Below are 26,312 nucleotides of genomic sequence, written 5' to 3'. Positions count from 1 at the left end.
ATTTTCAATTCTGTATTGTAATGTTGCTATCGGTCTGATTTGCAGCAAAATGTCCTGGTTTAGTGGCATCCTGGTCCCCAAAGTGGACGAACGAAAGACAGCATGGGGGGAGCGCAATGGGAAGAAGGGCAAGCGAAAAAACACCTCTTTATGTGGTCCCAGATATATGAGCTGCCTTCAGGACCCTGAAATGGACAGAAACAACCGCACCAACTTCGGCCTCCGTTGCACCTGGCAGGAGGACCATTATGGCAAGAAAGGAGCAGGGGGTGACCTGGGACTCAAATCTGTGGCCCTTGGATTTGAGGATGGAGAGGTTAAGGGCTCCAAAATGGGATCAACAGAAGTGGTGGGCACACAGGATAGTGAACAAAACTTGACTCCTGGAGAATGCTGGGTACGATTTTTACAAGTGTTCCAGTCAAAGAAATTCCAGTCTGCTAAACTGGAGCGACTGTACCAACGTTACTTCTTCCAGATGAATCAGAGTAGTCTGACTATGCTAATGGGAGCCCTTGTACTGGTTTGCCTGGTCATGCTGATCTTTCATTGTACTCATGGAGAACCCCAGGTAGTCTACGTATCTGTCCTTGCTGTTGCTATGGCTCTGTTTTTGTCACTAATGGTGGTGTGTAATCGCAATGGCTTTCACCAAGACTACATGTGGATAGTAAGCTACCTTGTGATAGCAGTCCTGTTTGCTGTGCAGGTTCTTGGGGTTCTCATGGTGACCCCACGTAGCGCCTCTGAAGGAATCTGGTGGAGTGTATTCTTTATCTATATTATCTATACCCTACTTCCTGTGCGCATGAGGGCAGCTGTTCTGAGTGGACTAATTCTGTCCTCCTTACACCTTATCATCTCCTGGAGACTCAACCTGACAGACATTTTTCTTTGGAAGCAGGTAAGTGCTATGTTTACATTAATGACAAATATAGTTTATCTGTAAAAACTGTTAATTATACAGGTAGGGGGTCAGTTATCCAGAATCCTGTTATCCAGAAAACTCCGGAAAAGCCATCTTCCATAGACTCCATTTTATTCAAATAATCCAGATTTTTCAAAACTGATTTCCTTTTTCTCTGTAATAATAAAACAGTGCATTGTACTTGATCAAAACTAGCATATCATTAATACTTATTGGAAGCAAAATCAGTCTATTGGGTTTATTTAAAGTTTACATTATTTTCTACTACACTTCAGGTGTGGAGATGAAAATTACGGAAATATCCATTATCCAGAAAACCCCAGGTCCCAACCATTCTGGATAACTGGTCCTATACCTGTACATTAAAACTGACATTTTTATTTTTGGTGGTATATTATGCTTTAGCCGAAATGGGATGCATTGCAAATGATGAAAAATGTATGATTTGTTTTCTATAGAACAGATGTTGTCAAGACTAGAGTGATTGCAGATCAAAATATAGCTTTGATTGCTTTGTCACCTGCTTATGTTACCTCTTATTTTGGGAGGTGACACATTTTTGTTGGCTGCAACAGAACAGGGCAACCAGTTCTTTGGCTGCAGCATTAGCAACTCATGCTTGAAATAAAAAGTAAATTATTTATATTAAATGTAAGTAGCTTCAGGACTTCAGTGCCATTGCTTTGTTTCTTGTTGGAGTCATCAATGTGACTTATATGTTATGTATCACTATGTTGGTGTTAATAGTAATGTGACTATGACATGTTTTATATATGTTACACTAAACCAGGGGTTTCCAAGCTCTTAGTACATAATGGTCCTGTGGGCAGATATTGTAATGTGTTTCATTATAGAGTGAACTGTAAAAAGATGGTCTTGGGACAGTTTCTTGCATTTGTTAAATGGAATGTGTTTAAATTCAGTTTGATTGTAAATGATTGGTTGCAGAAGGGCAAATCTATAAGTAGCAGTTTATCTTGCTGTTGATTCTCTCTCTTATGCTTTTAAAGGAAACTGGAATTATTGTAAATGTCCTAAAAGCAACCATAGTGATGCCATTACATAAGACATAATCATTTAATTCTGTTTTCACTTATCAGTTAGATAAATGTATGTACTTTCAAGTTTAATTGATTAAGGAACAAAGATGCAATTTTACTGGCAGAGCTAACCCATGATATACTTGTACATTCCTCTATAGTAGTAAATGAGGCCCATTTTTTTTGGGATCAACTTTGCTATTCTTCTGATCCCACAAGCACAATCAAAACAAATTTGAAGTCCACTGAAAGGTCCTATGTATAAATAAATTGCTCCCGTTCCCAATCTGCTGTATGTTATACTATGAGATAAGGAGAGCTAATTATATTGTGGCTTCTCATTAGACTGCTGATTTGTTTTGATTAGGTTTGCAGGGATCAGTAAGTTGAATGTGACTTTACAGTTTCAGATTTTGTCTGTTTTGTACAACAAATGACAAAAACAATACATAATTCCTAATTAAGTACAAAAAGTATGTTCAGCGCAAAATCTATTTCTTGAACTAGCATTGAAAAAGAGGGTACTGCTGTCCCTTTAATACATCACTTAAAGGGGTTGTTCACCTTTGAGTCAGTGTTTAGTATGATGTATTTGTGGGTTTTGAGTTATTTAGCTTTTTATTCAGCAGCTTTCCAGCTTGGTTGCTAGGGTCCAAATTACCTTAGCAATCATGCACCGATTTCAACAAGAGACTGTAATATAATTAGGGGAGGGTCTGAATAGTAATATAAGTAACAAAAAGTCACAATAAAAAGACATTTGTAGCCTTACAGAGCATTTGATTTTTAGATGGGGGTCAGTGGCCCCATTTGAAACCTGGAAAGTCATAAGAAAAAGTAGGCAAATAATTCAAAACCTATAACAAAGAAATAATGAAGACCAATTCAAAGGTTGCGTAGAATTAGCCATTTCACAACATACTAAAAGTTAACTTAAAGATGAACCACCCCTTTAACAAATGTAATTAAAGTAGCATTAAATGTACAAAAGTTGTCTAGCTATCCCAGATGAGCACAAGGGTCAGTTTCTGCATATTTCCAGTGGAAATATTTGTAAGCTGCCAATCCTGCTCCCACAGGAGATCTATTGACTACCCCTGGCGAGAAAAAAAAATTATAGCTAAAAATAATAACCAATGTATTACAAAGGATAACATTTGGTATGCAATTAACACAAATAAAGACACTGGATCTAGGTACCCATTGACTTATTTAGAGAAAAGTTGTGAGGCTCTAACAAATTATTTCTTAGTCTGGGAAGCCAGCTTTACTTGTTAAGCCAGCATGTCTCTTTGTTCCTCATATTTGTTCAAAGAAAGAAGTGGCAGTTTCTCTTTTTAATATATTACAACTGAGACACCAACTTCTATTACCAGCCACTGGCCATGGCCTATAAGGAGCCCTTCTTGCATTACTCAATGCTTTCTGTACATATACACAGGCCCATCTACCCAACTAAATGTTCGTTGCGCATAGACACATCTAATTCTGCTGGGGAGATATACAAATTTGGGGAGATGCAGTAGAGCAGGAAGTGCCCATACTTTACTAATGTGAGGTCTACTTTTAGTGATGTTGTCCTATTATGTTCTATGGAATTGTTAGCATTCTGTTCCATGGAAAATATTACTTAAATATTGATTTATAAGAAAGTGTATATTGCTATATTTACAAAAAACAACTATTTCTTCTGTAACCTTAACATAATAAATATCTGAATGAAAAACATGAAATAGGAGGCTAATTTAGTCAAGCAGTTTGTGGACAGTGTCTTGAGATCTACTGTTCACCAGCTAAAGGTCTACTGGTAGATCCCGACCTAACTTTTGGGCACCCCTGCGTAAGTTATGGACAACTTGGGTCCAAAACTCCTGAGTAATCCGGAGGGTTTTTCTAGAAAAGTTTTTGTACTCCAATTCACACTTGCAATTTTGGTTTCTAAGCCATTTCAGCATATCTACGCTGAAATGGCTTATCTCTATCGCCTGTTCTGTGGATGCTCTTTGTTGTTTTAGTGGCTTGCATGCATGGTTTTTAGACTCTTTATTGTCAACTGAGATGAGATAAGACTACTTTGTCCTCTACTTAGTCAGCTTACATTCAGTATAAGGTCACGTGTGAAAGGTTCTCCCTTATTCCTCTTGCTACAAATATGTTGATTGTTTTTTGTTTGGTTGTGTATTACCTTTTAACAGCTTTCTTATCAACGGTACCCAGCAATGGTTGCTAGGAGGTAACTGGGCAAATTTTTGTGCAAACTTAAGGGCTGGGAGGATGTCACAAAGCACTTTGCAATTTCACAAGCATTTGAAGGGTGGAAACTGGAACAAAGAATGCATAGAACCATAGACCAGTCTATGCCGCCCCTTTATGTCACTCATTGCAATTTCTGCGACTTAGCATGCTCCTTGACATCATAGCTCCTTTCCTTATGTCTTTTGCCCACCCTTTATGTCAACCACCCCTTTACATAATCCCCCCTGCCAAGTTTTAGCTACAAGGAAAGCGCCAAACCAAACAGACTAATTCCCATCATAAATAGTAAACTAGGGTGCCTGCTTAATGTATCCTTATGTGAAACACGTGTTATTGTACATTTGTGGGTCCGTGGCTTGCAGCTTTCTTTATCCATAATTGGGGGGCCAACTTTTGTGCAATTGGTAGCATAGCTCAAGTCTAAGAGAAAGGAGGATTTATGTTTGTTGTTACATATGGATGACTTTCTGGCCACCTCTTTTTGATTCAATGGGGTATTAAAATGTTGCTTAACAGATGCTGGATTTGATTGATCTGAATTTGGCACGCATTCCTTTCAAATCATGCAACAACAATGGTGAATATGTGTGGCCTGAAAGAAAAGACGGTAATTTAAACTGGGCCATTGAAAATCCGCCTGTTTTTAGGTCTATGTACTGTATGTACAACCTGAGCATTTCACTAACTCTTTTCCAGTCTGAACACCTCACTTGTTAAAGGGATTGTAATGTCCCATATTTTAAAAAAAAAAAAAAAAAAAAAAAAAAATAAGGACTTGTAATATCCTAGGAAAGAAAATAATAGTAAAGTGAAGCATGTTAAGATAGACATGCTAACATAGTTATGCACAAAGTTAATTCTCTTTGAGTCGTTTTATGTTCAATGACAAATCTATTGCATTCAATTTATATATTTAAAAGTGTGAAATGCCAGTAGGCAATAACATTTTGACCTCGACATGGCAAAAAGAGTACTTCCAATTATCAGTAATCACTGAGGTTTTCATTATAGCAGTTATATCTACTAATGCTTTAGTGGGCCACATGCAAGATTGCATTGGCCTTATGTGCAGCCCCGTATATCTCAAATGGGCCACCCATCATTTTTGCTGATTATATACGTCTATTAATAATAATTAATAACCACTCTTTAAAGTGCAACTTTTTAGAATTGGTTTTATATGGCTAATTGTCCGAGCATCGAATTACTGCATTTTGATTCGGTTTGACACTGTAAATTATTCTGTTTTGTGCTCCATAAATATAATAATTCTGAGCATTCCATGAAATCTTTCAAGGCAGTGAAATTTGCCAGTGTGTCCCTTCCTAACCGAGCATAAAACAGTCTGCATAGCCACGCCTCCAAAGAAACCAGTTGGGCCTCATCAATGAGCTAATTGTTTTTGTTAAGTAGATTGGACTTTATTTTATTTAAAAACAAAAAAACATTTTGCATAATAATATAATAAAAATAATACATTTTCCTATATATTATAATATATTATGTTACATTTATTTGTAAATATAATTACAGCTGTAAGTAGTATCTGTTTGTCCCTTCTATTCTCTAGTCCTGACTACATGTACACCAAAGGAACAGTAACACCAAAAAAAAGAAAGCATTTTAAAGTAATTAACATATAATAAACTGTTACCCTGCACTAGTAAAATTTGTGTGTAAACACTACTATAGTTTATATTTAGACAAATACAATAGTATACTACTATAGTTTATATTAATAAGCTGCTCTGTAGTCATGAGGGCAGCCATTCAAGCTCGAAAAAAGGAGAAAAGGCACAGGAGACATTGCAGATAACAGATAAACCATGTAGAATACAATGTTTTTTTATCTGTTATGTAACCTGTGCATTTTCTCCTTTCTCCAGCTTGAATGGCTGCCCCCATGACTACGCAGCAGTTTTGTTTGTATAAACTATAGTAGTCTTTCTGAAGCAAAGATTCAAAGTTTAACAGTGCAGGGCAACACTATATTATATATTAATTACTTTGATAAACTTTTAGTTTTTGTTGTTACGGTTCCTTTAAAGAATCCCCAGCTAAGACTCCAGTTCCCACAGTGCCCTGCATTTTCTGTGATTAACAGCCCTGTGAAGAAAATGACTCCCAGAAGGCACTGTATAATTTGCAGTCTTTTTTGGATGGGGAGGCGACTCTCCTTCCTCTGCTGCAAATCAAATAATGTCACGTCTTCATTCAAGAAATGATGGTGGAAACTGATCTGTGGCAGATGTCGGACATTTTCATTGCAAAGAGGAAGCAGGGGCCAAAATCAGGAGAAATCTTAACAGGTTTAGAATATTATATGAAGCAGAACAAACGCTGATAAGAAACACATGTCCCAAAATATAAGGCAGAGAGCTCTGGAGCTATGGGATCTGCCTTCCCTCTCTGTCCAGTGACAGTTTTCTCTGTGGCTTAGTTTTTTTTTCCCAAACGCAAACCTGCCTGCGTTACTTATTCCCTGTGTACTGACCTCCAGTCAATGCTGGAGACCACTATGGGTAGTCTCTTCCATCCTTTAATGTAGCTGGTGATCTTAGAAACCTGCACATGCCCCAGTCATCCGTCACTTTAGTTACTGCCTTGACTTTGTCTTTACAGCTATTTGAAATTATCCTGATATGTATTCAACAAAGATTCTATATGAAATATATTGCATGCTTGAATTACGTATTACAAATGTATTACAAACTAAAAAGCCGGTCAGGCTAAATAAATAACATTTATAATCCTTTATTGAAAATATTAAAGGGATGATTCTCCATTTTTAGTATGTAATATAATGGCCAATTCTAAATAACTTTTCAATTGGTCTTCATTATTTATTTTTTATAGTTTCCAGCTTTCAGATAGGAGTCACTGACCCCATCTTAAAAACAAATTTGCACTAAAGCAACAAATTTATTGGCATTGCTACTTTTTTTTTTTTTTTTTTACTTATCTTTCTATCCAGGGCCTCACCTATTCGTTTTCTAGTCTTATTCAAACAATGCATGGTTACAAGGGTTATTTGGACCCTAGCAACTAGATTGTTTTCAAAATGCAAACTGGAAAGCTGCCGAATTAAAATCTAAATAACTCAAAAACCACAAATACTACCAAATAAAATCACTGTCTACATCATACTAAAGTTAATTTAAAGGTGAACAACCCCTTTAATACAATGGAATCGTTGGCTTTAGATTACATTTTTGGAATGTTCTACTGATTTATGATTTTACCTGATGCTTCTGAGTAAATTGACTAGTGTTTTAAAGTAATGAATACCTAATTTACAGATGTTCCGCACTAGTACAGCTAGCGTGTTTGCTTCAGAAACTCTACTATAGAGCCATTCAAAGTTGAAAAAGGAGAAAAGGCACAGGATACACAGCAGATAACAGATAAGCTCTAAACTATAGAATGGGATTCTTCATAGCTTATCTGTTATCTAATGTGTATCATGTGCTCAAATGGCCGCCCCCACGGCTACACAGTTTTATATAAACCATAGTCTAGTTTTTAAAACAAATACACCCGCTTTTCCAGTGCAGGGCAACAGTACATTATATTGTCATTGCTTTAAAACGTTAACTTTAATTTTTTGGTGTTACTGTTCCTTTGACACCTGCCTTAAAAGGACTGCAGGCACAGGGAATCCTTGGCATAGTGCACCTATAGGTACTATAGTTGCACCAGCTGAAATGCCAATTTCCAATTTACCCTCTGCTCCTTTATTTCAAATTTCAAACTGCCGCAAGTCTTTCATGCTCAGTTGCAATAGATTTAACTGGAATTCTGGGAATAAATGTTATTGCACTTTGTGTCACTTTAGTAAATGAGACTTTTTGCACTTATTGGGACCAAATTTACTTTATGTATCTTGGGCCTATATGATAATTGAATGGTCTTTTTAACCTATGTCATTCTAACAGTCTTCTTATATTACATATTACATATGCATGCACTTGCACCTGGTGTGTCGCCTTCGATTATTTATTGTTATAATGCTGTTTATAATGCTTTATCACTGAAACTGTCAGTCTGCTGACATTTCTTGGGTGGCCTTCATTTCCATGCAAGTCTACCTCCAAGAACTGTGCTTATTTCTTCAAAAAATCGTATCATTTTTCACTTATAAAAGTCGACAAACTTTTGTTAGATATCTACACACAATATTCGGCCCCCTTTTTCGCCCCAGTCACCACTTGCACTCTGTCTAAAAACAATTTATCTGTATTATCCTATAATCTGTATTATTCTAATAGATGCAACCAAATAAAGTGTTTTTTTTGCTGTGAAAGAACTGGTCTTTCAGTTGTCTTTTGACTTTTATTAACCAAGTGATTATTTTCTAGCTGACTTTGTATCTCATATGTAGATAATGTCCTGCATTGTACTAAACTGAGTTTTATATACCGTGGGCACTTAAAATTGTAGTGTACCTCAGTGGCGGAACTACCGGGGGAGCAGGGGGTGCGAGCGGGCCAGGGCCCGCACCCCCTCAGGGCCCCCCGGCAGTCCGCGCGCCGTACGGAGGGGGGCGGCTGCGTGTACTGTGCCAGGGCCCCCCCCCCCTCTAGTTACGTTTCTGGTGTACCTTCTTGTTCTACAATGTACAAGAGTTTTATTAATAGGACTTGTGGTGAAAATACTTTTTGGATATTGTTTTTAATCACAAGAAACCTTTGGTTTTGAGATAAGCAGGGTAGGCAGGGAAATTGAAGCTCCTCCATGTTTGGCTAGTGAGAGAGATGTTTATATTACCAGTGCACAGATCACCCCCACTGCATAATGGCCTACTGCTATGAAAACAGTCACACCAAAGAGTGAAGGGAGGGGATTGTATATAAGTAATGTAATTATCTACCTCCCCAGGACTAGACACGGAGCAACTGTTTGCCACATATATCTTAAGAAATAACACCACATAGGATATATATATATATATATATATATATATATATATAGTCGCTATTTTTTACTATTCTGTATATAGCGTCAGCATGCTTACACAGCACTTTACAGAGATGTATTCATCGTTCACACCAGTCCCTGGCTCATGGAAGCTTACAATCTAAGGTCATTGTGCATATTTATGTTGTGAATTCTAAAAAAATATATAAAACTCATTTTAATGTACCTATATTATTAACAACAGAGATTAGTAGTGGTAGAATAAAACCAAGAAATAACATCAGTACTAATAAGGGACATTTGCAGTCTGATTGTCCTGTGAGGAATACTAGTCACTATTCATTTCAGTACACCATAGCCTTTAAAAATGTTTTATTTTGTGAAGTTCTTTGGTAACCGGGCAGTTAAGTATGTTCAGAATTATTCACTAATGTGAATATGAGATTTTATGTTCTATATCAATTATTGTGCACACCAGAATTTGTTGTATCATGACTTCAGTGTGCATGCTTGAGTGCAGAGCTTAGAGGGAATATCCAGATCTCTATACCACACAAGCCAGGCCTTTGTTAGTTAGAGAATGGATCTTTTTGTGCAATATGTGTGTTGCAGTCCAAACAAGTACATTTGGCTTCAGCAGCCGTTTCTGTAAAGGCATTATCTTTACTGGGCAGTCATTAAGCAGCTAAAAGAAAGAACAGACAACAACCAGTTTGCCTAGAGGGATATCTCATACATACAGCTTTTTGTTTAGCTTATTGATGAGTATTTGCAGGTGCTCTTAGCCCATCTACACACTGCCGTCATGATTTTACTTGAAAAGCTTTTTCAGTGCCCGAACAACACAAAAATGAATTGCACAATTCTGATGCTCTGTTTTATCTTTGTTTTTTTTTTGTTGTGTTCTGTTTTGACATAGCATTGCTATGGAGCTATTATCCCCATTTAAAGGCACTAGCTCATGGGCAGTAACATTGCAGTCATTATCTTGGGTTCTCTTGTAAGATAACTTTTAGTATGATGTAGAAAGTGATATTCTGAGACAATTTGCAATTTGTTTTCATTCTACATATTTGTAGTTTTTGAGTTATTTAGCTTTTTATTCAGCAGCTCTTCAATTTGCATCTTAAAGGAGAAGGAAATGCTAAAATTAAGTAAGCTTTGTCAGAAAGGTCTATATAAATACACCAGTAAACCCTCAAAGTAATGCTGCTCTGAGTCCTCTGTCAAAAGAAACACAGCATTTCTTTCCTTCTATTGTGTACACATGGGCTTCTGTATCAGACTTCCTGTTTTGAGCATAAACCTCCAGGGCAGGGCTTGAGCATGCTTAGTTTGCTCCTCTCCCCCTGACTCCTCCCATCCCTGCTGTAATCTGAGCTTAGAACTGTAAGTGAGCAGGGAGAGACTCAGGCAGGAAGTAATGTCACACCAAGCTTATATGGCAGCGTCTATCCTAAACAAACAGAGACAGTGTCTATTGCTGTTTACTCGGGTATGGTAAAGCGTAATAGGTATGGTAAAGCACAATAGTTGCACTCTGCTTCAGCCACATTGCCATGTGAATATACCGTATATTATTCTGTGTGCAAGTAAATGGGTGTATGCCACGTTAAAAAACAAAGTAGGGTGGTTAAGGTCCTTCTTGCCGGCTCCTGTTTAGTTCTCTTTAGTTTTCTTAAGCTTTGCTAAATTCATAATAGACGCCTTGTGCAGAACATTTTAGGCCAATATTGTGAGGTGACAGGGTTTTGGATAAAAATTCCAGCAATTAAGGTAAGGGCACACCTGGTGATTCGTGGAGATTTAGTCTCCTCTTTAGTTTCCTCGTGAGGCAACTTCAGGCGACTTTGGAAAACGAATCGCTGTGTGTGCCATGCCATAGTCGCTTTTTTTCATCCTCCATGACTAAATAATAGGAATAGGACATATTTATAAGGGCTCTCACAGGGAAATTTACCCAGGGAGCTTGAATTTGGATTGTACATAACAATAGACCACATGGTCTGTAGCCCCCCCCTTGAGAGCTGAGAAAGTGGACCACTAAGTAAAAAAATAATTAAAACTTTGCAATTGGGTTTTTTTATGTATAGTTTTTTAATTATTTGCTTTTCTCTTCTGCCTAGGGTTACCATCTTTTCTGGAAACAAAATAGCGGCCTTCCTATATAATTATCTTTTTTTCCTGGCCAGTAAAAATGATGGTTGATCCCAATGTTATGAACAATGGGATCAACCATCATTTTTACTAGCCAGGTGGCAACCCTACTTCTGCCTCTTTCCAGCTTTCAAATGGGGGTCAAAACTATATGTGAGGCTACAATTTAATTGTGATTGCTACTTTTTATTACTTATTTTTTTATGTAGGCTCTCTACTATTCATATTCCCTTCTCTCGTTCATACCACTGCCTGGTTGCTATGGTAAATAAGCAACTTTAGCAACTAGTTAGCTGCTAAAATACCAAATGGAGAGCTGCTGAATAAAAAGCTAAATAACTGAAAAACCTTAAAAAATAAAAAATCAAAACCAATTGCAAAAGCTGTTATTTAAAGTTTATTTAAAAGAAATAAAGCAGACCTTTCAACTGTTTTTATTAATGAGGAAGAAAAGCTGTGACCTCTGGCTGCTCTCTGAGCCAGTGTTCCGAAGGTTTTGCATCAGGCTTAATGCACTTACCCAATGGTGCACAAAATGCATAAGTCTATATTAGAGATGAATGAATTATTTTTTTACTTTCATTTGACTGGACTGTGTGTGTGGAGGTCATGGTGAGGGTCTAACTTTTTGGGTTGTTAGATTGCTTACTCCTGTTGGTGAAGGTGATAGGCCCCTGAAGCCTATGTTTCCTATAGTGACCCGTGGACAATTTGGGAATGGGAATGAAAACCCATCTAACTATACATGTATGGAAGCAGTTATTCAGTATGTTTGGGACCTAGGGTTTTCTGGAAAATGGATCATTCTGCAATTTGGATAAACACAACTTTATTCTACTAGAAAATCATGTAAACATTAAATAAACCAAAAAGACTGGTTTTGCTTTCAATAAGGATTAATTATATAGTAGTTTGGGTCAAGTACAAGCTACTGTTTTACAAGTACAGAGAAAAAGGAAATCATTTCTAAAAAAAAAATGTGAATTATTTGGATAAAATGGAGTCTATGGGAGATGGCCTTTTCATAATTTGGAGCTTTCTGGATAACTTGTTTCTGGATAATGGATCCAATACCTGTATAAAGATGATCACACACACACAAATATATATATTTAAGCTGTGCTATCAGTTAGGTCCAAGAAAATATCACATACCGGTATATATCACCAGGACCAAGAAAATATCACCAAAATTTGGAGCTTTCTGGATAACTGGTTTCCAGATTTCGGATCCCATACCTGTATAAAAATGACTAATCAAACACATATATTAAAGCTGTGCTCTCAGTCAGGACCAAGAATATATCACCAAAGGTATATTACTGATGAATAACCCATCGGCATATATATTTATATAGAGAACTCCCAAGAGACCGACAAAGACCGTATCAGCCTGTGCACAGAGTAGGATTCCATGATCTGTTGGCTTTTGTGATATTGCCACCTGCCACTTTTAATTACTTCTAAAGCCCTACATAATTTTTGTTACAAAATACGACTACCTGTGCCTGCGTATTGAATGTTGGTGTGACGCTACAGGGTTGTGTTCTGGTTTTGCAGTGCCAGATGTCTCCTAAATGATAATGTTCATGCTGACTCTGCATTTCATCAAGTGATGGAAATGGAAGAGACACAGGTTTGTTTATTGGCTCTGTTATGCTTCTTAAGCTTTTCTCACTCCTTGTGTGTTTATCTTTCTTCATCTTATTCAGGATGGAGTATTACTGGCCCACATTAAAATCATACTACCTAATGTATAAAACCAGCAGGCCTACATTCAGTCTGTTTTGGGGAGTTTTCTTTTGCTTCACTGTTAGTTATCCTTGTTAGTTTTTAAAATAATGTTGTGCTGCTGTCCAAATCCTTTACATGGTGGGATCTTCTTATATTCCACATGTAAGGGCTGGAGTTTATAATACTATCACAGGAGATAGTTTGTAGAACCATTGTGCTTGTTGGGTGCCATAAAGCCCATTGGTTTCAGCCCTCGGGTTTCTGATTTAACATACCATAAATTGGCAGATTGTAGTTAAAAGGGTGACAGAATCCACTCTACTGTGGCATGTGGTTGAGAAATACCTAATTACTTGTGTGGTTATTACACACACACACACACACAGACCAGCAACTCAGGGAATTTTCATTAGCAAAAAAGTATATTTTATTGCATGTGCAACTGACGTGACGTTTTGCTCCGTATTGGAAACTTTCTCAAGGCAAACACTGATACAAAACCTATATACCCACCTCTCATATATATTTATATTAAAAAAAGTATATTAAGTGAGTACGTGATGTGATGTTTCGGTCCCTATTGAGAAAGGTCCCAATAGGGACCAAACGTCACATTCACCGTACACTTCTTTGCTAGCTGCAAAATCCCGGTGTTGCTGATATTTTTTTGAAAAATGTATGCTTATTCTACATTGCACCTGGGTATCATTTTGAAGTGCCACCCTAAGAGAAAAAAAAAAAAAAAAAAAAAAAAATATATATATATATATATATATATATATATATATATAAAATATATATATATATATATATATATATATATAAAATATAATATACTTGTATATATTGGGAGACACACTCTAGAGAGAGAGACAGATTGTGTTTGCGTGTCTCCCATTTCAGCCTGAAATATGAAACTATGGATTTCAACAAACATCCCTGTTTTAGGGATTCTTTGTGTTGAACTTTAATTTTTTTCTTTCTTCTGGGAATAATTTTCTCAGACAGTTAAAAATAGAATCTGTCCCAGGCTTTGGCAGTGTTTACTCTCAGAATTAATAGGCTGTAAGTATCCTTGCTGCTTTGTGGTACATGCTGGGATGTCAGCTGGGAACTTTCCCTTCACTAGTGAAGATTTTGCTTTTTAATTATCTTGTGTTATTGTATTAGATGAAACGTACAGATACATAACTTCCCATAAAGTTATTTATATTGTTTGCCCTGGTGGATTAAATTGTGAATTAGTTAAGATAATAGCAATATAGGCCTAATGTGATAATGTGCAGAGAATATACAAACTCTGTGTGTGGCAGGATTAGCTGAATCTGAAAAGTGCTAAAAAGTTATATTAGTTGCTAATCCTTATTGAAATTGATCTAAATTGAGGAACAGATTACTTTTCTATTTTTTCATTTGTTTTAAATCTTCGTTAATTCTTTCTAAAGCCAATTAAAAAAGGACTATTGCATTGTTATGACAGCCTGCCCATAGTTAGAACACATTAGTTATTTCCTATAATGAAGTTCAACGTGCCATGTAGCACAGCTTAAAAGCATTTTACTAAGCTAACATATTAACCTTGATTAACTCTATTATTACTTTGCTCTGCATTGCTGGCTCTCTGCTAATTAGCTAATGTTGCTATAGTGAAGTATTAAATGAATACTTGTAAAAACCAGCTTGCAAACATGACTTGGGTAATAGTTTCTGGGCCCCACAGCAGATTTGAGTCCTTAAAACTTACAACGTCGCATGTGGTTTCAGTGGCGTATTTACACCTGACGGAGCTTTTTTAAAAACGCAACGTAAAAACAGCATGTCTGGCCTTGCCCTTAAATTTAATGTTCATGTCTCTGGGGTTTCAGTCTGGGAGCTCAGTAATCCAGGAGCAGATTCTGAACTGTTACAGTTTGCTACATTTAGTTGATACACTTCTCAGCAGCATCTGTGGAATATTAGCAACTATTGTATCAATTATAACAGCGGGTTCTCAGGGATTCTGCTCAGCAGGGCAGAGTCGGCAACCCCGTTAGGCGAAAAATGAAATTTTACACTTCAATATTAGAAAAACGGTCAAAATAGAAAGTGTTTTGGAAAAAAGCTGAGAAACAGCACCCCCTGTACATCTTCATCTTCATTACTTTAGGTTAAGTAGATCAAATGTATTCATTAACTTTTGTTGGATTAAACTTTGCAAGCCTTGGCAATCACTAATGGAAGTAAAGTCATTTCTCAAGCAAGAAGTCTTAAAAAGAGTTGCTGTTACTTCCTGTTGTTATGTTTCTGGGCCTCCCAGGCTGCTTTGGCTATTATAATGCCTATGGCTTTTTACCTATTGAGGTATATGTCATGCACAATGACAAAAATCATTGCTGTCTTGCTATCTTTTATGATTTCCATATTCATTACAATGGTATCAAGCAACCCTTGACATACCAAGCACATGGGTGGTTATTGTTCCACGGTGGAGGAGCGGAAAGGTGTTCTGTTACCAATTGTTCTCTGAAACTTGTGTTGTGAGGGCAGCCAGTTAGTCTACCCAGGAAGTATATGTGAGGGAAATGAATGTACAATATAAACAATAACATGCAATGTTTTATATACATAACAATTATGTTTGAGCAGAACACCAGATGTTCTATGTTGGATCCAAAACCTCAGCAATAAGAAGTCTTCATTACAGTGATGGTTGCACAGTTCCATAGAGGTTTTATTGCTTTAGATCAGAGCGGATATTAATATTAAGGTTTTGTGTGTTACCTTTTTCCTTTCTAGAAAATGGCAGCTTTGCTTCTGTATGAATATTAATGAGGAACTGTCATGACCATTTTAGTTTTTAAGTATTGCCAAATATAATCGTTTATTAAGTCTAAGCCATATGAGAGAAAACCAAAGTTCATTCTTGATGCCCCTTACAAACTTTGCTGCTTCTTTCCACTGCCCTGTTACTTTTGATTTGGCATCAGATATTCTTGCTAAATGGGGGTGCAGTCTCCCCTGCTAGTGCTCTGCTTGCTCTACAGGTCTTCTACAGGAAGCTTTAGCTCAACATTTCAACCAGTGTAGAAACAGCATTTGTTACATCAGCCCCCAGCCAGTTCCAGTCCATAATAAAAGTAAGTCCCTGCTTGTGAGCTTTTACTTCCAATAGCAAACTGTGTTTGTCTATGTTCTAATAAACAGGGGCTTGGGGGCTACATGTACATGCAAGAACTATATGTTCATAACAGTAAAGTTTTAGACAGGGTAGGGACTGCTTAGTTAGGGTGCCAAGGAAAACTTAACAGTTTCTGGCCCAGAACTGGTATCTATTTCATTTAGGGTCTGGCCACACGGGCAGATTCGGGGAGATCAGTCGCCAGGCGATGACTAATCTCCCTGATCTGCCTTCCGCCAGTAAAATGTAAATCGCCTGGGGGCAGGCACACGGAGCACTTCATTTTCCGAAGTCGCCCGAAGTTTCCTTATGAGGCAATTACGGGCGACTTCGGAAAACTAATTGTTCCATGTGCCTGCCCCCAGGCGATTTACATTTTAGCCGGCGGAAGGCAGTTCGGGGAGATTAGTCGCCGCAAAGAAGAGGAGATTTTTCGCCTGGTGACTAATCTCCCCGAATCTGCCCGTGTAGCCAGACCCTTAGAGTCTTCCTCCAATACTTAGGCTAGGACCACATGGCGCCAAAATCAGCCTGCTGAAATCTGCAGGCAAATTTCAGCCCCTACCGTGAGCAGGATCATTCATTCGGGTCTGGAACCCTTGTGTTGGCTCTTGCAGGAACACACTTGGCAGATTTCTGCAAAGACGCGCAAGACTTTGCATTCCGCTCCAAAATCCACCGTGTGTGTTCGCTCTGGAGCTGACACAAGGGTTCCGTATGTGGATGAAGAAGGGGGATACTGCTTGTGACAGTGGCTGAAATCGTCCGGCCCCGATTTGTGGGCAGGCCACAAAGGCCTATAGGGGCGGCATTCCTCCCAGCTATATTCTCATTTTTGCAGAAGCACTGGAGATGAACAGGAGATTTGACAGCTCTTAAAATCTCCTGCATGCCTAATCTCCTCCAGTACCCCAGGAAACCCCCGGAAACCAGTTAATATGCTTGCTTGTGGGGTGTGGGTGATTGCAAGGAGCAGTTGCAAGACTCTCTGGCCTAGGGGCACCCGAATCAAAAATCCAGGTCTGGAAATCGGCCTGTGGATTTTAGCAGGCTTATTTCGGCCCCATCTGGCCCTAGCCTTAGTGTTCCCATTGTGCACGGACCACAAGAAATTAATTTTGTTTATAGAGAGATAACTTCCCTTGTGTGTATGCAAAACAGAAGGAATTCTGAGAAAAAAGGCTCAGCATCAATAAATTCCCCCGAGGCTGAATCTCACCCACTAGTTTTATAGTGAGCAGGCCTTACTGCCTATTTAATAGAAGAACAAATGATCAGACTTTCTACGTGAAACTGTACCTATAAAGGAGGGTTAACTTAATGAAAAGATGGCATTTATTTTCATTAAATGCTTTTTGTCTCAATGCTTCTTGTCTCAATGCTTCTTATTTACAAAATGTTGTGTTCCATAAAACTGCACAATTAAGACCCAGTGCACTGATAACTATAAATATACGGTATGTTGTCTTCTGGTTAAATGAAGGTCAGAAGGTAAAGGCATCCTTGCTTGCCTTCGCTGCCATTTCCAGCAAATGTAATTATGATAAAACAAAGAGAGCACAGTCTGAATGAAGCTGATATTAAAATATACAATGCTCGACCTTGATGTCTCTTCTGTTTTTGTCTGCCAAATAAAAAAAAAAAAAGGCTTTCCTGGATAAAATTCAAGTTATGAGGAAGGGAAACTTGTTTGGGTGCTTGGGAGTCAATAACAAAAAATATAAAAAATAAATTGATGGGGGGGAAAGTGCTGTATTAAATAGGCAGGAGGAAGTGAACTTCTGATCTATCCTTGGTGTGTTGATTTCATGTTATATTCCTGTTTAGATATAGACATCTTTATTATAATCTCTTTAGTATAAAATACTGTGTTTTATGACTTCTCTGCTATCAATTCATTTTTTTAAATTTTATTTCCATAAATCTGTGTACAGCAATATTTTCGAATTAGTTCATTTGTAACCTTTATTGTGGTGAGTACATTTGACTATTTTGCTCTATTATTCTCTACATGATAAAGGTAAGGGCGTTCAATATACTCCACTGGCCTTCAGCATGTGTTGCTGACGATTGATTGCTCATCAGATGCAGAGGGGTGCTATCAAATCCAATAGAAAGCTTTATGTTGGAATATATCAATGTTGATGTGGCTGGCACAGGCTGATAAAAGCTGCTGACTTGGCCCTCACAGACTTGATAGCTTATTGGCCTGTGAAAGGGTCTCCTGATGGCCTGCTTCACTTTATTGGCCAATACGGTTATAAAAGTCATAGGTGTCTTTATGTGGGACAGGTCTTCCTAGGCTCCCAGTGATCTGCACAAGCAGATCTGACAATATATGGCCAGCTTTAAAGCCTCCTTACATTTTTATTATTCTCTGCCTATGACCAGCAGAAGAAGCCATTAACAATATAGAGAATAGAAGCCCAAATAAGGTAATGTAGTTCTGCTTCATTTACATAAGGTTATAAGGCAGAACATACCATACCTAAAGCAAGGGTCATTCAGATAACCATTAACAGTTATGATGTAACATTCACCATTGGGTTGAGTAGATGTATATAAACATACAGCTTTTTTAAAGGCTTTATACCCCCAGAGCTAAGTCACATAGGAAGTTTCTGCCATAGACCATCCAAACGAATGCATTCATTTAACACCTAGGGGGGCTATATAACCTAGTGCCCGCTCATGTATTCAGATAATGCAGCAGCCTTCAAATACAATAACCACTGCTGTTGCAGAAAGATATGGTGATGCCATTCAGCCTTGACATCCATGGGCCAAATAGTTAGACTCAGAGTGTTAGATGAGCTAATCAATCATCACTTATTGACACTTCTAGTATCATATGTAATTAATTTGTGCAGATTTTACTAAAAGTGACTTATTTAGTGCTATTGAAATCGAGTCATTTTGGCACCATGTTGGTGCATATGCATTTTACCTGGCAATAAGTTAGAGAAGGGCTATGCATCAGGCCACTGTTTTTGGTGTTCTTTATACACCCATCCCTTCCAATGTCCGCTCAGTCAATCTTTGTTAATGTTATTATGTAATACAGGTATGGGATCCGTTATACGGAAACCCATTATGCAGAAAGCTCCAGGTGATGTGGGGCGAGTGACATTAAGGGTGGGACTGATGGCGTTGCGATCATCGATTGGTTGATCGTCATGTCATTCACTTCAATGTCCTGTTCGGATTTCCAAATAAGGTAATCCGTACAGGAACTTTTCACCTGGGCAGCCCTTCCAAAAACTGGGCTGACCGGATGAAATCCGGACAGGTGGCAACCCTATATGGGTTACTGCTCCTGGGCCAACTTAGTAACTTTTTTACATAACCAGGGAAAAGACAACAGTATTTCCCTAATTAAAGCAAAGAAATACTGTTTAAGGGGTAATAAAAATGAAGCTGCATTAAAATAAAATATGTCCTTTTAAAATGTTATCACGTTATAGAGAACGTTCCTCCATGTAGTGGAAAAGGCAAAGCTTTCCCAGATAGTATCTAAAACCCTTGATTTCAGTGAGGCTACAGTACAAAACTGCTCCATATAAGAAATGTAAATCTAATGAACCACACTTGCAGAATGTATCTTTAGTGCACAGATGGCTTATTGTGACCTAAATGTTTATTCTTGGTAACCTAGTGTATAATTCAATTTCCTAATAATTCAGCCACTTAGCTGTTCGAATCTATGTTTTTCCTGGCTGTATATAAAGATTTTTCCTAGTATCTTTCACCTTTAATACAACCAAAGAATGGTCACTTTTCTTTCAACTTTTTCTTGGCCTTAATCACTAGTTTATAGTGTGAATGCACTGGGATCTTTCTGTTTAGTGGTGTTGCCTTTTGATCAATTTGCCAGTGATTCCCTTACATTTTGCAAGTATGTACAGTATGTTTGTTCTTCAACTCTCATGCTTGGGATTGCTGCCTGGTTACTGGGAATTCATTACCCTAGAAAGCAGGCAGCAGTTTGGAAATCAACATGGAAGATCAATAGGGGAGGACCTGAAAGGAAATCGAAAAAAATTGAACTGTCAGAAAATATAATAGTGAACCCAGCATTTTAAGTTGCAGTCTAGAAATAGGCAGAATAGTAACACTAATAGTTCAAAAACATTTGAAAAGTTACTTAGAAGAGGTAAATCTGTAACATGCTAAAAGTTAATGCGAAGCCGAACAACATTTTGAGTAAGCTAATATTCCATGTAAATACACAAGTCAATTTCAGGCCCTTTTAAAAAATGTGGGGCATCTCAAATCGTGTTTTTCTCAGTGAATTTGATTTTATAAATGCAGCTTGGTTTAATCTAAGTAACACCCTCAGAACCATGCGTGTCAGTTGGTGTTCAATATTTGTCATCTTGTGGGGAAACCCAGGTAACGGAGATGTAGGACATATTGGTCCTATACAAATTAAAGTTAATTTACAACTAGGTCACCAGGAGGTGGTAACTGTCAATACACAGACTCATCTCTCTGTCTCACTGCAGAGCTGCCAGACAGGCCTAATTTAACATCAGTCAACTGAACAGACCAGCTAATTAAAGGGACTGTAACATTAGTAAGGTGGCGTATCTTAAAGGGACATTATTCTGTCCAGTTATGGTTCCACTTTTCATTCTGACTCAAAAGTAAAGGTGCCAACAGCTTTAGGGGGGCATTACTGCTTGGTCGAATAAAACAAACATTTTGTTTCATAGGAATATGGTTACTTGAAAGAACTGTTTCCATTGCATTGTTTTAATAGCTGCCAACTCCCCATATCCAGGCATGGTAGTCTCTGCTTATGTCTTTTTATACTTTGGAAATGACTCAGGTCTTTGAAATTTGGCCAGTTGCACAGAAGTCACATACAATTTATATTCTAGTAAACAGTGCTCATTGCCTCCTCTCATTCTGTAGCTTATTTGCAAAGGGAAAGCTAATAACACAATAGGGTTATTCTAGCCATGACTGGTATGCATGAATGGTAGCAGATACACCAACCTGGATTATTTTCATTCCTGGTGCCCCACCTGCTCTGGACACATTAGATCCCATGCATGGTATTCCATTTTGCCTATTTTTGAGGGAATATTTTTGTTGCATTGAAGTTGGAAAATACGATTCTGCACCCTCCTAACAGTGGGATTCAATTTATTTTCTTTAATATTTTATACTTTTGTATTTTTCCTTTATGAATCTGCTATTTAGACCTATGTCACACAAACACTTTTGCCCTGGCATATTTCAGCATGTAAAAACTGCACAATAGCCTTAAATGGGAAGGGCAGGCATGAGCAAATTTCAGCCAGAAAACTCTCATCAAAGCAGATTGAAGCTTGGGCTTAAAGGAGACATATAGCATACATTTAAACAAAATGAATTTTGTAGGCAATAATGTATACTGTATGGTGCTGGTTTTACTTTTGCCTGTAAATTAATATTTTCTTCAAAATTAGCCCTTTTATTTGAGCTCCCCATAAATGTTCTTTGGTCCCTGTCCGTGTTTCAAATGAAGGGTGGACATGTCCTAATGGTCCCTTTCAGAGGCACAGTAGAATGGGGACAGCTAATCACAGCCCTGCAGTCACACAAACAAAAGACATGCTGCAGTTTCCTATCAGGTCAGGACTAGCTACTGATTAGTTCCTATCCTACAGTGCTGAGTGCTGCCAACTCCCCTGCACAGCCTGGGAAAGGAGGCAGTAGGAAGTGGAACAGATGGGCGGGACAGAAAATTTCAATAAAGTGACCAGAAAAACAACTTTTTAAAGCACATTCCTTCTATATCTAAAAGAGTTTAATACACTAGTACATTCTTGTTTTTTGCATAATATGTCTGCTTTAAAAGTGTAAAGTGACATCAGCCATAAAGGGGAAGTTCCCTTTTGAATGGACATTAAGTTGTAGAAAAATGTTATGTAAGTACTGTAGTATTTATTTTTTATATTGGTTTATTTTTTTAAATTAATTTCCTTCTTAAAATTGAAATGCTCTCTTTGGGAGCCACAGTGAATGGTCACTGCTTTAAGAAAGCAGACTGTTTGTGTGGCTAGGCTTTATTTGTTCATTTTTTATTTCATACTTTACTGTTCATATCCTCTTTTATTTATGTTCCACTTGCATAGCCAAATTGCTGCCTGGTAGCTGGGGAAAGTGAATATAGAAGTGTAAATCGTACATGGCAAACTGGAGAGTTGTAGGAGGTCGAAAAAGTTAAACTGTTGAAAACCCAAAGCAACTAAAATGACTGGTGCTTGGTGATTTTCTTAGAATACAGCTGCCACAGCATACCAAAAAGCTAATTTTAAGGTGAACAGACCAACTTGGATGTTGCTTGCTGCCTTATTCTATGCTTGTATGAAAGTTGTAGTTTGGCTCTCAGAAGAGTAATGGAAAAGCTTAAATTATCGCTGCGTTACATTATGAAGGCCGTTCTGTGTTCGTAGGCTTTCATTTTCGGGAGCCAAATGCTAAATATAGTTATGTAATTTGCAGTTTGCGTGAGTGTATACATGGCATGCAGACAATTAAAGCAATTCAACCATTTAAACATGACCCTTTTCAGTGGCCCCTATCTTCCCAAACTAAAGCAGAATATATCAAGAAGCAACTGGTATTGTTGTAGTTCCCTAGAGCGCTGTAGTGTTTGCAGGGACAACTGCATAAAATTAGGAAAAGTACTGGAATAACTTCTATCAGAGCTGTCCAAGCTGTTGCACTTTAGCTCACAGCTTCCACCAACAACCAAAAAGTACTGCCAAAGCGACTGCAGGCCTCTGCTAGACAATCACCCATGATTCACACCAAGACAAAGCAGGGAAGAGGAGCTTGTATTTCAGGAGTTTTACACTTGTAAGTACATAGGTAAGATAAACACACTCTGATATAAGAGATCTACTCACTGTTGCATCGTGCACCTACCCTATCCAGTCCACAGATTTGTGCATGTCCAGATGCTGAAGGACTTCAACTTCCAGAGTCCACTGGATGCTTTTGGTTTGCAGCCCATCAGTATCTGGAGGCCTCAGGTTGACCATCCCTGCCATAAATACACCAAAGGATTATATTGCCAAACTTTATGTAGCTGCAGAAGATTAGTTAAAGAGAATAATTGCGTCATCCATAATGAAAGTTTTTCATTCCCACAATGTAGAAGCTAATAAATGCTATAAGTCAATTATTTCTATATAGCAATTTGTGATTTACTTGTAGTTCTGCTTGGTGGTGTTCCTTCTCCACTATCATCAACCATAGATTTTCTTCTCTATTCTTTACATTCCCTCTCTGGGAATGGATATGAAAAGCTTGGTGGGTCATTGCAATTTTAAGTGTTCTTAGAGTCTAAAAAGTTATATTTATGAGGGGTGAGAGGTATGCAAGTATCCCCTCCTCTCACCCCACATAAATACAATGCTACTGAACACAGGCATCTATTCATAGATGTGGCTACAGATCTACTCCAAAACAGTATGTACCCTATTGCATTCTAATTCTGTTTATTATGCAGTATAGTACACAAGTCATGAATGATGTGATTATTTTCGAGATGAATAAGAGAATTTCATCTCGTAAAACAGAAATCTGCAGCCATTGACCAATTGCTGAAATTCATAAATCGAAATATAACCATCAATATTGGTGGATTCTAAAGCATTATGTGTACATTGAATTGAACTGTTCTGCGGTTGCTTTAGTTTATAATAGTTATCCCTATAAATGAACAAATCTCCCTTTACATATACTGAAAAATCTTCAGACCTTCTCAAGTTCCATTCAAACTGCTCTAAACTGCTCTATATTAGTTTGGGTACAGTTTATCAAAATGGCAAAAATTCAGGTCCTAAAAAAGTGACAACGTCCCTTTAAAGGAGAAGGAATGTCTTTTTCCACTTGGGGTGCCAAATGTTAGGCAACCCAAGTGATTGTATTTACAAAACTGCACCGACCCAGGGTTCTTCCAGCGAGCACCATAGAGCGATCCTCTTCCGGCTTCTTCTTTCTACAAACTTCCTGGGGCAGACCCATGCGCAGTAGAACAAAATAGCTGACTTTTTAGTTAAAGTCCGTCTTTTCGCTCTACTGCGCATGGGCAGCCGCTATAAGAAAGAAGAACCTGGAAGAGGATCGATCTGTGGAATTTGCTGGAAGAACCCCCGGGCCAGTGCAGTTTTCTGCTGATAGGAGCACCAGCCCGGGGTTTCAAGTAAGTAAATACAATCACTTGGGGGTGCCTAAAATTTGGCACCCCTAAGTGGAAAAAGAAATTCCTTCTCCTTTAAAGAATCATAACATGTATTTAGAGCAGATCGTAAATTGCCAATTCATTCGATTTTATACATGTGATCATTTTAGTTTAATAGAAAAAGATTACAGGGTGCTAGTGTCACACTTGTCACTGACATTAATGAAAAGGTAATTTTGGAGAACACAGAGGCCCAATTTAATTTTTCTAGTGGTAATTTAAGTATTGTAATCTGGGGACATCTATGACAGGTATTTCTAGAGAAAATGAAATTTCGGTCAAGTGATTACATTTTTTACACTCTCAATTTCTATTGGCGTGCATTTCTCTTTCCTGAACTGCTGTTTTGGCTTTTTGCAGGACAGATCATGTCAGATAGCTAGTTATTTTCTTTCTGTAGATAAGCAGTGCTTTAATGAAGACTATTCAGCTGTCATTGTCTACTTCGACTCTGTTATGGTTCAACATACATTGCTTCACTTGGTACAGCCCTGTCCAACATTTTCTGTGCAGAAGGCTTGTTACCTGATGTACTACAATTATAATGAGATGATAATATAATATAATATTAAATGTAAAGAAATCTGTGGAGCCGTTGGGTATTTTAAGAGCCAAGAAAACTTAGTAGTTACGTTTGCCATAATTTCTGGTAAAAAAAGAGCATTCTTATATTTTCATACTTTGACCTTATCAATAACATTGATGTCAAGAATCATGTATGGTAGCATCAGGCCTTGATGATACACAAAACCCATGAATACCCAGTAAAATATATATTTATAAATGGTGCTTTGTGCATTTGCTGTAACTGGAGCTTAGTGATGACCCTTGTGCCATGTGACTTTTGGAAACTTGGAAATATGAATCCAAAAAATATGAGGGTATTGAAGTCACATTGGAGTTTCATGACCTGTAGGTATTGGCTCTCAGCCTCTTGCCCTTATGTGGTCATTCACCTCGGTTCAAAAAACAGTTTTCGCATTTAATTCTAAGGAACTTTCATATAGAGAGAGAGAGAGAGAGAGAGAGAGAGAGAGAGAGAGAGAGAGAGACACCCCCCCCGTACACGCTTTCTTGTCGGGTGCTGTGGTTGAAATATTCACAAGAACAGTTATCCTTTTCTCCAAAATTTAGTAAAGTACAAATATTACATCTGGTTATATATGTATGTATATATACACACTAATAAAATTATTTGTACCTTTTTTTGGTAAATATTTGTCAGTGTAACTGCACTACAACGTCGTATTTATTTCTTCCAATCTGTTCTGTTGTTCTGACTTTTGAAACAATGTAACAGGTCAGTTCTACTGCAGATCTGTAAACCAGTTGGCTTCTATTACAGCTGTGGAACCTGTTATCCATGATTCTTGCAACCTGAAGTTTACCTGATAATGTATCTTTCTGTAATTTGGATCTTCATGCCTTAAGTCTACTAGAACATTAAATAAACCCAATAGTCCGGCTTTGCTTCCAATGAGGATTAATTATATTGTATCTTAGTTTGGATCAATTACAATGTACTGTTTTAATACAGAGAAAAGGGATATCATTTTTAATAGTTTTCGATTATATTAGATAAAATGGAGTCAATGGGAGGCGGTCTTTTCGTAATTGTGATCTTTTTGGACAACAAGTTTCCGGATAATTGATCCCATACCTGTACATTATATCAGGAATCAAAACCAGAAGTAAATAGAATAGAAACAGACATACAAACACTGCTTTGCTTAGCAATTTAATATACAAAAAACATAAAATCCACTTAACAGTTTTACCTTGTGTATAATGGAAATTTGCTTAAATTACATTTTCTTTCTTTATGCTAAAAACAGTTTAGCACTATGTAAATTAATTTATTCCTGGACCGGCACTCTCTATA

At 37.7% G+C, this 26,312-nt stretch overlaps 1 protein-coding gene across 4 annotated transcripts in view; it reads left to right on the top strand.

Annotated features, from left to right (window-relative positions):
- Positions 1–26,312, top strand: part of adcy6.L (adenylate cyclase 6 L homeolog) — a 109,727-nt gene that overhangs the window by 33,964 nt on the left and 49,451 nt on the right. For all 4 annotated transcript variants that reach the window (XM_018247357.2, XM_041582486.1, XM_018247356.2 and 1 more), the window contains one exon: positions 46–904. In XM_018247357.2, the coding sequence (XP_018102846.1) occupies positions 50–904 (855 nt within the window). In that variant the 5' untranslated portion in view covers positions 46–49. The remainder of the gene's footprint in view (positions 1–45; positions 905–26,312) is intronic.

This window comes from Xenopus laevis, chromosome 2L, assembly GCF_017654675.1.
Source record: "Xenopus laevis strain J_2021 chromosome 2L, Xenopus_laevis_v10.1, whole genome shotgun sequence".
NCBI lineage: Eukaryota > Metazoa > Chordata > Amphibia > Anura > Pipidae > Xenopus > Xenopus laevis.
Note: the sequence above shows the minus strand (reverse complement) of the source record. Positions and strands in the feature narration are given on the sequence as shown.